The following is a 14,432-nucleotide window of genomic DNA, read 5'->3' on the forward strand; positions in this document are numbered from 1 at the left end:
TTGTTACAATTCAGTGAGGAGCTGGCAGTAAACTTGGAATGGCATAACCATAAGTAGATTCATAATGAATTAATGATAACCATAGGCAAGCCAACCTATCGACAATCCCGATGCATTTTGTATAGGTGTCTATATGACTTATGGCCTACAAGACATACATTTTCTAGTTAATGTCTCCTATTACACTTTACTATATATACGACCCGTATAGACATATCTAAGTCGTATAAGTGTCAGTTCTAATGAAAGATTCATGTGTTTGAATATTGCATGCTTCTTTTTTCCTATTATATTCTTAAAAGTATGTAAAATAATTTAGACTTGAGTCTAACTTTGTTCTCAATCTATCACTCTTTTCTATCTACCCTTTAAAACACTTTGGACCCCACCAAATTAAACCCATCCCACCATTTGCTTTTACTCTAGTTATAAATCATCACTCACTAGTCACAACCAAGGAGGCTGACTGAACTCACCACTCTCAGCCCGTTCTCTATCTCTAAAACACACTCTCATATTTACCATTTTACCCTTCTTCTCCACACTAATGGGACACAAAAGAACCTGCATTGTAGTGTTGTACACTCTGCTAGTACAAGTGTACGTTGCTCAAGAAGCTTGTGCAACAATGGTGCTCCAGAATGTAACAACACTTCCTGGCCAACACCCTTCACCTCACATTGTTGTTGAAGATCTTCAAAGGTACAACTGTTTCTTCACAATGTACCTTAGTTTGACAATATTTTGTTAGTTGTTGAGGTCCTTACTTTCACAAAAATTCAATATGTGTTTGTTATTGTGTTTCATTTTTTTTTTATATATTTTGTTTATTCTTTTTCCAAAAGTTGAAAGTTTTTACCACTATATAGTATATCCTCTTTTCTCTTTAATAAAGAAAGAATAATAATAATACATACAAAATTAAGAGAAAATGTACTAAAAGTTCTTTTAAAAAGACCCGTGTTATTTATCTTTTTTGGTTGTTATTTTTGGTTGTTAGATAAATTTATATGAAGAATGCCGTTAAATACCTATTGATGGTTGAATACTTGAATATAAGCCACTAAAATTTAGTTATTTTATAATGTTTTTCTATTATACAATATAGTGGTAATTTAGTTGTTTTCTTTGCTTTTTTTTTCTTTTGTATTATGCAAAAAGTATGGATATAGATAAAAGTTTTTAGTGATTTAACGAAAAAAGGAGACACTAAGGTTTTTGTATGTTGTTTGTATATGTACATTATTACATAAATAAACAGACATTTATGTATCAAGTATTGAGGATAAATATGTTGTTAAAAAAAGATATTAATAATCAGTTAAAGTGGTTAGTGTAATTAAAAGAATCGACAAACATGTAGACAAAAATAAGTAATATTATAAAGAAGATTAATGGATGTTTTTCCTTTAGTTTACTTGAGCCCAGTGTTAATATAATAATAAAAAGAATTAATAATATAATAATTGGTCTACTTTTGACTTTCCTTTGTTCAATATATCATGGCATTGGTCCCCTGTTACTCTATTCTGGATATACGTGCTTCTTTGCTTTCTAATTTCTATTTTTATTTTTGTTATTTCTCTATATTTTACTTCCTATTTGGCTATTTGTCTAAACAGGTTCATATGTGAAAACTCGTTGTCACATGTTAGGCTATAATAAACTATAACATATTAGTATTAGCATGTAAACAACAAAGATATTTATCATCTTATATGTTTCATAAAAAATAATTTATCATCCTACATGTTTCATATTACAATAATAAAAATTTGTAACGGTCACTAGAAAATCAAATGGGACCATGAAGCCTAAAAGATGACTTTTTTGGGTCGTCATATTCAAACACCATCTTTATGGTATGTTAATATGTATATACGAATCGTATATGGGTTATACGGGTTATATAGCCCAATAATTGACAAATGTACGAACAAGACTTTATTACAACTTTTTTAGTCTATACAACCCGTATAGACTGAGACAGACTCCAACACATATACGAGCCACTATGTGACTTGTATGGGGGCACCTGGTGTTTGAATCACCTATGTGATATTGGAATAACCTATGCCCTTTTCTTGTGACAGGAGGGTAAATATGTCAATTACGAGACGGGAAATGCTATCATACGCAACGGATGACTCATCAACCTCATGTTTGACTGGCAACCCAATCGACGACTGCTGGCGGTGTGATCCCGACTGGCATCTCAACCGCCAGCGTCTCGCGGATTGCGGCATTGGCTTCGGCCAGTACGCACTTGGCGGTAAAGGGGGCCGGTACTACGTCGTTACTGACTCCTCAGATAACGACGCAGTCAACCCCAAACCAGGCACCCTCCGGTACGCGGTCATCCAAACCGAACCACTCTGGATAGTCTTCCCAACCAACATGCACATCCAACTCTCAGAAGAACTCATTTTCAACAGCTTTAAAACCCTAGACGGCCGCGGCGCCAACGTTCACATAACCGGAGGCGGGTGCATTACCATACAATACATTACCAATGTCATTATTCATAATATTCACATTCACCATTGCTACCAATCCGGTAACACGAATATTCGGTCTAGTCCAACACATTATGGATACCGAACAAAATCGGATGGAGATGGGATATCCGTGTTCGGTTCACGTGACATTTGGATCGATCATTGCTCGTTGTCACATTGTAAAGACGGGTTGATCGATGTGATCATGGGGTCTACTGGGATTACTATTTCGAATAACTTGTTTTCGCACCATGACGAGGTGATGTTGCTTGGACATAGTGATAATTACTTGCCGGATTCGGGTATGCAAGTGACTCTTGCTTTTAACCATTTTGGTGAAAAGTTGGTGCAACGGATGCCTAGGTGCCGGAGAGGGTATATACATGTTGTGAATAATGTGTATTCGAGGTGGGAGATGTATGCGATTGGCGGGAGTGGGAATCCGACGATTAATAGTCAGGGGAACCGGTATACTGCTCCCGTGAATCCTAATGCGAAAGAGGTAAGATTTTAATTTAATTTTTGATGATATTTTGCTTGAAGTTTTGATGGTTTTGAGTCGGTTTTGGGTTAAAACCGACCAATACCAAAACTTTGGCTTTTGAATTGTTTAAAGCTGTTTGTTTTGAGTTTTTGGTTTTGGTTCGATTAATTTCAGTTTTTTTTCACTTGTCGTTTGAGCTTTAAAACTTTGGACCGAAAAAAATTGACCCAAAATAATGGATTTGGGCTTAAATCATTTTGTTAATTATTATAAATTTGTATTAAAATATTTGAGTTACATATTTATTAAATTCTTATAAATTACTTAAAATTTCAAATAGAATATAAAAACCTGTAAATTCGGGTTGGTTAAATTTTTTCTCTTTTTATATCAACCAAAACCAAAACCGAATAGTAAGTTCACCTTTTTACATAACTTAATGAGAAATCGTCAGTTTTTGTTTCGGTTTTGGATTGGCTTTTTCGGTTTCATACTCACCCCTAATTTTGAGATCGGAAATTTGGTCGAAAAGGTTACAAAAAGGGTGGAGACGGCGGTGAATCATTGGAAGGGTTGGAATTGGAGGAGTGAAGGGGATATTCTGATGAATGGAGCTTTCTTTGTGGCGTCCGGTGAAGGGTTAGAACTTAAATACGAGAAAGCCTATAGTGTTGAGCCTAAATCGGCGGCATTGATCGACCAACTCACCATGAATGCCGGCGTGCTCGGTAGCAGGTTAATCCTTTTTCCAAAAATAACTTCATTTATCCCTTATAATAAAGTGATTGATAATGATACCTAAATAGTGAAAATTAGAAATGTTATCGGTGATATTTAAGGTATAGCTATCTTTTAAGTATATTGAATGTCAAATAAATAGTTATCTTTTAAGTATATTTATAGTATGTTGTCATGCCATTTTATAGCTATAAAAGTTCAAAAAAAAAAACTCTAGAAAATTAAGTAGATATATTTATATATAAATACAAAAATACTTACAAATAGTTTCAAATATTTACAAGTGGATTATACAAAATGATTTTAGCTATGTAATAGACATCCCTTTACATTTCTCTTCATGCACATACTTTTTGACTTTCTTGTTGTCTTTGTTTGGACCTCAATGGTCCTATCTTCATTTTTGCTTACTTTTCTTTTATGTAAAAATAATATTCTAATAAACCAATGATGAAAATTTTGAAAATTTACCCTAAAGTGACAATTAGTCAATTATATTCCCACCATTCATGGTTGGTTTGTATAGTTCCTTTTAATTACTAATGATATTGTATGTTATATGTAAATTTGTAATACTAAAATTTTGATTTTGGTGATGGGCAGGAGTAATAAGCTTGGAAAGTGGACAGATGCTGATGGTAATGTTGAAGGAGATGTAGATAGCGAAAACGACTACGGTGAAGATAGCGATGGGACGTCTAGGCCGAATTCGATGACTTTGATATCGTCCTTTTTGTTTGTGTTGCTATCGTTCTTGTTCTTGTGCTCTTCGGGCGATCATATTGTGTTATTGTGACGACAAAACATTTGGAAAAACGTTTTCCAGATTGATATTGAATTAACAAGGGATTCTGGTTTATGTTTCTCTTTTGATATCTGTTTTTTTAAGTTGGTTAACTTCACCTAGTACACCAATGAATTTAGAGAAAATTGGCAAGTAGCAATTTTCAGATGTTTTATATGAAAATTAGACAAATGTCACATGTAGGGCTTCAAGTTTGGCCCACAAACCCATCCAATCTAGTCATGGCCCTTTAACATATTCTTGGATTCTAATATATGAAAGTTAAGTTGAGTTAAAAGTGCACATAAAAAAACCTGATCTCAGGAACCAGATCTAAAAAATCATGGAACTAGGTTTTTTATACCTGACGTATCCGACCTACTCGTAGGGTACGGATAGGGCGTGCATATAAGTACCAAAACCCGTGCACGGAACCAGACCTGACTTATATCGGTAATACTCGAAAACCAGAACCGGTTCTATGCCCGGAACCAGGTTTTTCCAATACCCGAAACCGGGCTTTTCAAATACCCGAAAAATACTTGAAAAATATCCCAAAAAAGTGTAGCCCCTTAAACCCAATCTATACCTGACAAAAACCCGAGAATGTGGTTTTTTCAATATCCGAAAGTAGGGTATTCAAATACCCGATTTTAGAATATCCATTTCTATACCCGACTCAAACCCGATGCTTAAGGTATGGCTTTTAGAGTCAAAACCCGGACCTGACACGGGGTATGTCCAATACCCGATTTTTCAATACCCTGTCATACCCAAACCCGGTTTCATACCCGAAACCGGGTATTAGAAAAAAGCGCACCTCTAAGTTGAGTTACTTTTTCATAACAAACAAAAAATGTATTGATTTTTAACCCTTATATGAAACAAATAAAGAGATTAAACTTTTATATAATCAAAGAAAGAGTTCAACAAACTAAAAAAATAATCTATCATAAAATGATGCTAAACATTATATCATCGTAAGTTACTCGGTTTATTATATATATGGTTGAAGCGATGAACAATCATAGACGGGGTTGTCTAGCTGTATAGAACTACTTTATCTTTTGAAGTAAATTTGCAATAACCCGCAATTTATGCTTGTCGAAATTATCACATACATAATGTATTTCCGCAACATTACTTCATTCATAATATTGGACACAAGTTGACCGTTCGGGTCAAATGAACTAATTATCGAGGACCAGAAACGATTCTAATTCTTGAAATTCTAAAACAATTCAATTCCTAAACTCAAGTACCACATAAACTGGAAGCAGAAAAGATTCGAGATCACCTTGTAACAAAGAACTCATACGAATTTTGAGCTTGAGTTAAACAAGAAGTTTGACTTCAAAAGTCAAAGGTTTTATAAATACTTCTGTATAACATGTGTTCTTGATTCTTTTTCAACACAAGAAGAATGATGAGGAAATCATAAACAAAGCTACAAGAAACATTTTTGAAGATTAAACTCATACTCTTAATTTTAATGCCGCAGAATAAACCTCATTAACGGCTTGTAATCCTAGCGATCATCAAAAGATTTGTTCATGAGCTCGACTGCTGAATCCATAAACTAAACACAATGACAAAAAAAAAACTTTATATTAAAAGTTTTCCAATTAATAAGGTATTTTGAAAAAAAAAAGTGGAATTTACCTTCCCAATATTCCTGAGTTCTTTGCCAACAGGTTCCAAAAACTTCAAGTCTACTTCAATAGGCCAAACCTTTATACAAAACATATAGAAAGCAGGATGAGACTTGAACAAAATTTTGAAAATTAAATCCTTTCATTCGAGGCGTTTCTTATGAATCTTTTATCCATTTAAAATTTAGATTCCGCACACGTCTAATCAAAATAGAAGATAAAAGATATCTGTTACATCTATATTTTGATTAAGAACCAAATAACATGAAAATTCTATCAATGTTTTTCAATAAAACACGCGATTCTTGAGTAAGATAAAACTTCAAAATTAAATATAGACCATCTTCGCAATTATGAAATAACTACTAGTAACTTATGATTTTTGAATATATTACAAACTAGAGGCAGTTTAAGCAAAGTGTGCTGTGGTTCTTTTCGTTTGAATAAAACAACTTGATTCTATACACTGTTAAACTCAATATAATCTTGGCTTGCAGATTATTGATCACATATTAACGATCATACGAGTATATGACCATCGTCCATAGTTAACCAAAAATATAATGTAACAGACATTTGAAATGAATCCTCTATGAAACGTGCTCAATTGCCACAATAAATATCATCTATCCCTAAAAGTGAGTGTCAACTAACAATTTCTAATATTATTTTGTGTTTTTAACTTTTTATTTAAACGTGCTTTATTTCGGTACCGAACCAACATTAATTCGAACGAAGGTATAAAATGATAAAAGCGCACCTTTAATCCAAGAAGTTTAACCGGTGTAACTTGTCCAGGAACAATACACTCCGGCCCTGCTGCTTCCACTATAGCTTCCGTCCCTAACCCATATCCAATCGGATCCGGGTGCTGCAAAATCCACCCAAAAACCCAAAAAGATTCAATAAAATTGAAAACCCACAACAAATTATCAACCAATTTCCAACCTCAAGAACCCTAATAACACAATTACTCTTAAACCCATGTTCATATACATCAATTCACATCCCTTAAAACCCTGAATACCAATCCGGGCGCTGCAAAAAACCCGAAATCATTAAAAAATATTCAAAACCCACAACAAATTATTAACCAATTTCCATCCTCAAGAACCCTAATTCTCAATATAACACAATTACTCTTAAACCCATGTTGATACATCCCGTAAAATCCTAAATTCCAATCCGGGTGCTGCAAAAAACCCGAAAAGATTCAAAACCCACAACAAATTATTAACCAATTTTGATATAATAACACAATTACACAAGAACCCATGTTCATACATTAATTTAAAACCCTTTTGAGCCCAAATTAATCATAAAGATTGAAACTTTAATACTTTAATTTCAAAATTGAACTCACCTTGACAAGAACCCTAATTCCCAATCTTGATATACTAACACACACACACACACAATTGAAATAAACCCATGTTCATACATTAATTTAAAACCTTTTCGAACCCAAATTAATAAAAAAGATTGAAACTTTAATACTTTAATTTCAAAATTGAGCTCACCTTGATAAGAGATATGGCATAATTGGTGTATGGGTTTTGAGGGATTGAAATAAGAGGAGAATAGTGGATTTTGGGTATGGGTTTAGTGGCAGAAGAAGCTGCTCGCCATGGGGCATCCGTATGCAACACAGCAGTTCCTGTTTTCTTTGACATTAGTGGTGTGAGTTGAACCAGTAATGTTTAAGGATTAAGGAGGTGATGTAATGAATGGATTGTGTAGATGATGATGTGGTGGTGGAGGTTTAGGATTTGGAGTTTTTGGTAGAAGTTAATGGATATACCATGAATTTTAATTGTGTTGTTTCGACAGGTTAATGGATTACGGGTTGATGACTTATATAGTTTAACCTTAACACGACATATATATATTTATTTGTGTCGAGTCGAATTCATTTAAAATCTGGTCGTATTTCGTGTCTGTAACATTTGTTACTTTTCAAATTGACATGTTCTATATTTTCTAATCCTTGTATATAATGTTGTCATTGTCATATTTTATGTTGTTACACGTCGGTCGTGATTAATTTGTTCGTTAACGAATTATTTATATGTGCAATCTCAACCTCTTAACTTAGTTTATACAACTTTTGAACCTAAACATGACCAAATTTGCAAAGTACTCACAGACCCCATATCCCCCCACCCCATCCTTTTCTTCTTCTTCAAGTTTGATCTACAAATCAAGCCGTAAAACACGGAATTTGACATGTTTGCTCACGTCTTGTCCAAGACGTTAATCATCTATATGGTAATCCATGCAAATACTCATCCACGACGCAAGTAATTTGACACGCACGCTCCTCACATCGTCTCTAAGCAAAGCCATATAACTAATTGTGCTCAGAAGCATTTCAATATTGGTTTTGATCCCGTATTCGAGCCACAAACCCAACCACCTCGGTCTCGTTCAATTCGTCATTATATCTAGTAATTAATACAACAGTGTTCAAATAAACTGATTTCGGATTCTAGGGTTTATAATCAAATTTGGGGATGAAGTTCTAAGAATAAGAACTGTTTAAGTATCATAACAACCATTTTCAATCACAAGTTAAAGCACCGGCCTGATGGCTGGTGCGTGGTTGTTAAGACGTTGAAACAGGCCGGGGCGCGGGTTCGCACCTTCTGGACCCGGTTTTGGTTTTAATTTGTTATTTTCTTTCCTCTCCTTTTCTTTTTTCTTTAATTCTTATATTTTCTTTAGTAATATAAGCAAAGAAGCTAATATTTTTTTACCACTCGCTTATTATACGGAACTAATTACCTAGTAATGTTCGAAACAAATTTCATTTAACCTCCCCATAATAGTTTTTACTTATCCATAATTAATGATAATAATTAATATTTATTATATTTATTTGAAAATCAAACCTAGACACATAATAATAATAATAATAATAACAATAGTAATATTTAAACCCTAAAAGTCTCCAAATCCATTTTTGTAAACCGATTAGTAGACATTATATCGTGTTTCATTATATTTTTTATTTTGTTATTTATATTCTCTAATTACTTATTATTTACAAAGTTTAATAAGAATAAAACTAATAATGCTTTAATTACAATTTTACTTAAAACCCTATCGAACCCCAAATTCGTCATAAGTCTTGTTATTATAATTATTTCGTTATAATTAATTAATAATATCGCTAACAACTAGGAACTTTTGTTGACGTATCCTGAGGAGCTCGTCGCTTTTATCTTAATTTTTATCGCCATCTCGTTTTCGTTAATCCTCTCGTTAAGGTAAGTTTACATACCCCTTTTTTCATCTTTTATATATTTTTGGAGTGGGATGTGTATCTTATTTACATTATTTATGTTTTATTACCACATTTATTCAAACACAATTCAATTTATGTTTATGTGAGACGATTGCATGATTTATGACTATGCTCAATGTGCTTAAGTGTTTATTTTATGTTTGGTGATTGGTATCTCATCCTTATCTAGTATGATCATACACTTACTCAAGTACGTTGATTTTGTATCAATAGGAACGGGTACACATCTATTTAGTTGTTTACATTTCCATAAGAATTGTAATGCTCACCATATACATATGAATTGTGATTTACCTATCTATATATGTAAACTAAAACTTATGTATTCTTACCAAAATTCGTGTTGACAACCCATTTTATTATACATGCTACATGTACAAGTAGTTGATATTGTTCAAGATCGAAGACATTAGTTTTATCTTAGGATATTTATTATAAAATACAAATTTTTGATTTATTTGTTTTTATTATTGAATTTGTGTACTTGGTTAATGTTAATGTAATTAAATAATTATTGTCACTTTAATTAGTGTCTTTTGAGCTACTGTTCAATCAATATGTTACGGCCTGACATTTTCTCCCGCCTTTGATCGGGGTGTGAGAGTATCAACTTATTTAATGTTCGTTTGTGAATATTAGTCATAATTATTGACTTCCGAACAATTTAAACAATCAAATACTCTATAACTCAAATGATTCTTTTTTATGATTGTGTTCTTTAGTTAAGTTTATTCTTTTTTTTTATTTTTTCTTTTTTTTTTCATTATCCTAGATTATTTAGCTTAATATTAGAAGAAACGAATAGAATAATTGAATAATCTGTAGTAAACTTATAAAATAAATAAGTTGGGAGGGAAGATCTAATGAGATGATTCGAAATGTATAATTAATTTTATTTTTAAAAGTTAATGCTTAAAGAACAAATTAAATACGAAAAAACAAAATATTTAACTTCAAACACTAACACTTTACATATAAACTATAATAAATATAAATATTTTATAACTTTATTTTCAGTAGAATCAGTTTCGCTATTAAAAAAGGGGTAGCAACGCAGCTTGTTGTCCGCTTACTCGCCTCTCTATTGTAATTGGATCATTTTATTCGTTTTAATGGAGAATCTTGATTTTAAAACTCTTAAAATATTTGGTAGGTTGACTAACTTGTTAAATCCAAGGACGATGTGACGTCCGCAGTCCGTAGGTGGAACGCTGAAAAGTACAGAGAGCTCTACGTGTCCGATAGCAAGCCAACCTTTTGGAAAGAAAATTATCGCACATTAAAGGCAAACAAAGATGGTACTCCTATCCAGCCCCCTCCAACATGACGTTCGGCTGTAACCGCCTCCAAAAGAAGAAATAACAACTTATGGAGAATAAATGTATGGACACCTGCACATAGTTGCTAATCCATAGTAGAAAGCAACAATAATCGCTCATTAATATCCAAAGATGTTGCTTCACATATTTTGTCGCAAATTCGTGCATATGTAACTTTTAAAGCAAAGAAGGTTCAAATTTACATCAAGGAGAAGTTGAACGTTGATATTATGTATTCTAAAGCGTGGACTGCACGAAGAAATGCGATAGAGAGTATTTACGGTAGTTGGGGCAGTAACTTTAAAGACTGACCCAAGTACCTTGCAACATTACAACTCGCAAACCTGGGTACTATTGTACAATGGTTACATCATCCACACGGGTCATCATAATGTGTAGTATTCAAACACGTTTTTTGGGTGTTCGGGCAAGTATTAAAGTTTTTCATTACTGCTAGCATGTTATCTTCGTAGACGGGTCTCATCTAAAAGGTCCATATCGGGGTAAGTTGTTGATTGCAGTTACGAAAATTGAAAACAATCACATATTGCCGTTGGCGTATGCAATTGTCGATGAAGAAACAAGTACAAGTTGGATGTGGTTTTTTCAATAGTTGCGGGAGCACATTGTAAATGACAATATGGGCAGCCTCTGTGTTATCTCCGACCGCCATTAAGGAAACATTAACTCATTGGAGACTTTAGATGACCGGAAAGCGCCTAATGCTTACCGTCGTTTTTGTCTTCGTCATACAACATGGGGCAAAAATTCAAGAGTGCAACCTTAAAGAGGTTATGTTGGGTAGTTGGTAGCACAACGCACCGCAAAAAGTACTTTCATTCGATTAGGCAAATGAAGGGTATCAATCAAAAAGCTTGGGATTACTTAAATTCCATTGATAGTAACTAAACTGTGGTGCATGATAAGAATAATCGCATGTGGGGTAACCTAACTATAAACATCTCTGAAAGTTTAAATTATGTCCTATGTTTTGTTAGATTGTTGCCTATAAAGGAACGCATTGAGTACATGCTTAATAAAGATGTAGCCGAGTATGTAATGCACTCTCAGATTGCATGGGGTTGCAATACGGCGTTACCCCCTCGCTTATAGAGTTTGTTCAATGCACGTGATCAAAGATCACGAGAACATAAGTATTTCTTTTTTATGTTACAGAGAAACGGTGTCAAGTTGAATCAAGGCTTCAAACAATCGATGATGGTGGCAATGAATATACGGTTGAGTATAAGAAATGAAAATGCACATGTGGTAAGTGGCAACTAAATAGATTCCCGTGTTCCCACGCCATTGTAGTTTTCCGCCGGAGACGTGAACAACCTCATGATGTTGTTGATTTTCAATTCCACACCGCAACATACCGTCAACAATATGAAGGCCACTGATACCCCGTCAGACACCATGATTATTGGAGTGACCCGGGTTGGAGAATTCGAGGTGACTCGTTCCAAAAATAGCTTTATTGTATTGTATGTTTATGTTATGGAAGGGGATGTGAATGTTGTGTGGTGAGTTAAAATAATGTAGATGTTATATATATATAATGTATAGTAATGTGGATTCTAAAAAAAATGTATTTGTATGATAGTTTTGAATATCTCAAACCAGCCACTTTGACCACCTACAATATTATGCTATGAACCTAGTTTCGGACACGGTCAGTTTCTTTGCAAAGCACATACATGATAAATGTCCGTCAAGAAAAAGACATGGTAAAAACACAGCGTATGTCAACAAATAAGTACAATCAAACTTTCTAAAGAACTGTTTTTACAAAACTCTTTTTGACGGTTTTGAAGATCTCAAACCAGCCACTTTGACCACCTACAATATCCTGCTATGAACCTTGTTTCAAACACGGTCGGTTGATTTGCAAAGCACGTACATGATAAACGTCCGTCAAGAAAAAAACATGGTAAAAATACAATGCATGTGAGCAAATAATTACAACCAAACTTTCTAAAAAACTATTTTTTATAAAACTCATTTTTTGACAGTTTTGAAGATCTCAAACCGCCCACTTTGACCACCTACAATATCCTGCTGTGAACCTAGTTTCGGACACGATCAGTTTCTTTGTGAAACATATACATGATAAACGTCGGTAAAGAAAAAAAATAAAAATACAACGTATGTCGACACTAGAAATTCATATAAAATACAAACTAAAATACATAACTAATGATGGTGTTTCCCTTCATAACTACCACAATCATGTGCTACACCGACGTTGGACGTGTTGTCCCTCTTGGGCCATTTTTGTCATTAGGGGGTTGTACTTCTTGAGTTGGTCTCGGTTCACCTCCCGTTAAGTTTTCAGATTCACGAGGCAAATAATTGCTCCAACCAGATGATTCCAAGTTCAATGGCACCGGGGAAATGTTTAAATAGTTTGGTCGTTGGTCGTCTTTAGTAGTCAAAAGGCAATCTAACGGCTGAAAAATTGGGGACAAAATTGACAATTTTGAAGAATCATATTGTTGTGCTGATGATCCTTGACTATGATCTTGTACACCTGAATAAAATGCAGGTGTAAGTAGGTTAATTGAAGGTTGTTCCCGTTGTCGGCTTTCCCACGGTACCCACCCCTAGCAATATTGGGCGCTAGATGTACCAACTTCATTATTTTGACCACCTCGTCGCCTACGCCGCCTTCCCCTTTAGGCAAATGTTGCGGTAGAGTTTCATCTGAAACTAGGTCAACCGGCTCCATCTGAAGCTGTGAAGAATAATATAACCTATTGGGTTCATTAATCATACCCAATACTTGATCCGCGGTATTCTGAATCCAATGGAATTGTTGTGAATATGGTGGAATAGCCATGTGCGTGTAGTCACTGCCATGTCGGTATACTGTAGTTAACCCGTCAACCTATAAAAAAACAAATATTACAAACTTGTGATCATGTATAAAAAACAATATGGTAAATAGTATCAAGTGCACTAACCATAGGGTTGAATCTGACTCCGTCATCTTGAAGCGGGACCTCATCGGTGGTTGGAGGAATAAGATATATAACTATACGATCCCTAAACTATTGGTTGTAATTTGGCGCTACCGTAGGTGTATATGTTTCTGGTCCCTCTACCACGTTATCTAAATGTGTGACCCATTGGGACACATACAAAGCATGGTAAGTCAACCAGTCGTTGTATGACTTCCCCGAAATGTGTTAGAATGTACAACCTTTGGTAATCCTCTTTTTCAATCTGTGTATGTTCTGTGATTTGTTGAGTCATTGAAAATTGTCTTACACTCGTTCTGGACAATGAAATTCTACATCTTCCCAATAAATTAAAGGGCATCGGTACCTCCAACTAGCAATGCTACTAGTGCAGATCTCTGGTAACATGTCCATCTCCTCATCATAAGGGGTCGAGTTAAACTGAAAAAAATAGGTTAAACAAACAGTTACAAATATATTTTTTACTCCATTTTAAAAACCAGTGTATAGATTAAGATACATTACATACACCAACATCTCGTTGAGACCGTTGGGCACTCAATGAGTGTGACGCCACGTCCGTAGACCTGTGATTCCCAAGCCACCTTCAAACATAGAACCTCATGTGTTAGGAGTAACCCGACTGAAACAATGAGTAACCTAACTGAAATAAGGTTTAATGCAAAG

At 34.3% G+C, this 14,432-nt stretch overlaps 2 protein-coding genes across 2 annotated transcripts; one reads left to right on the forward strand and one right to left on the reverse strand.

The window, feature by feature from the left end:
* Window positions 1-338: 338 nt before the first annotated feature.
* On the forward strand, window positions 339-4,643 carry LOC143618870 (putative pectate lyase 12). Its single transcript, XM_077090938.1, has 4 exons — window positions 339-702; window positions 2,094-3,000; window positions 3,515-3,717; window positions 4,324-4,643. Exons 1-4 carry the CDS (start codon window positions 548-550, stop codon window positions 4,514-4,516), a joined length of 1,458 nt encoding a protein of 485 aa, XP_076947053.1. The 5' UTR covers window positions 339-547; the 3' UTR covers window positions 4,517-4,643.
* Window positions 4,644-5,888: 1,245 nt separating this feature from the next.
* LOC143618871 (uncharacterized) lies at window positions 5,889-8,266 on the reverse strand. Its single transcript, XM_077090939.1, has 4 exons — window positions 7,677-8,266; window positions 6,917-7,027; window positions 6,167-6,235; window positions 5,889-6,083 (listed from the first exon to the last, which is right to left on the reverse strand). Exons 1-4 carry the CDS (start codon window positions 7,827-7,829, stop codon window positions 6,033-6,035), a joined length of 384 nt encoding a protein of 127 aa, XP_076947054.1. The 5' UTR covers window positions 7,830-8,266; the 3' UTR covers window positions 5,889-6,032.
* Window positions 8,267-14,432: the final 6,166 nt, after the last annotated feature.

Source organism: Bidens hawaiensis, unplaced genomic scaffold (genome assembly GCF_021521415.1).
Source record: "Bidens hawaiensis isolate Kalapana, Puna unplaced genomic scaffold, B.hawaiensis_p1.1 tig00002343_1, whole genome shotgun sequence".
NCBI lineage: Eukaryota > Viridiplantae > Streptophyta > Magnoliopsida > Asterales > Asteraceae > Bidens > Bidens hawaiensis.

Coding starts and splice junctions, on each gene's coding strand:
- LOC143618870 (XM_077090938.1), top strand. CDS start 548: ATGGGACACAAAAGAACCTGCATTGTAGTGTTGTACACTCTGCTAGTA. Junction 703..2,093: donor GTTGTTGAAGATCTTCAAAG/GTACAACTGTTT, acceptor TTCTTGTGACAG/GAGGGTAAATATGTCAATTA. Junction 3,001..3,514: donor TGAATCCTAATGCGAAAGAG/GTAAGATTTTAA, acceptor TTGGTCGAAAAG/GTTACAAAAAGGGTGGAGAC.
- LOC143618871 (XM_077090939.1), bottom strand. CDS start 7,829: ATGTCAAAGAAAACAGGAACTGCTGTGTTGCATACGGATGCCCCATGG. Junction 6,236..6,916: donor TTAAACTTCTTGGATTAAAG/GTGCGCTTTTAT, acceptor TTTTGTATAAAG/GTTTGGCCTATTGAAGTAGA. Junction 6,084..6,166: donor AACTCAGGAATATTGGGAAG/GTAAATTCCACT, acceptor CATTGTGTTTAG/TTTATGGATTCAGCAGTCGA.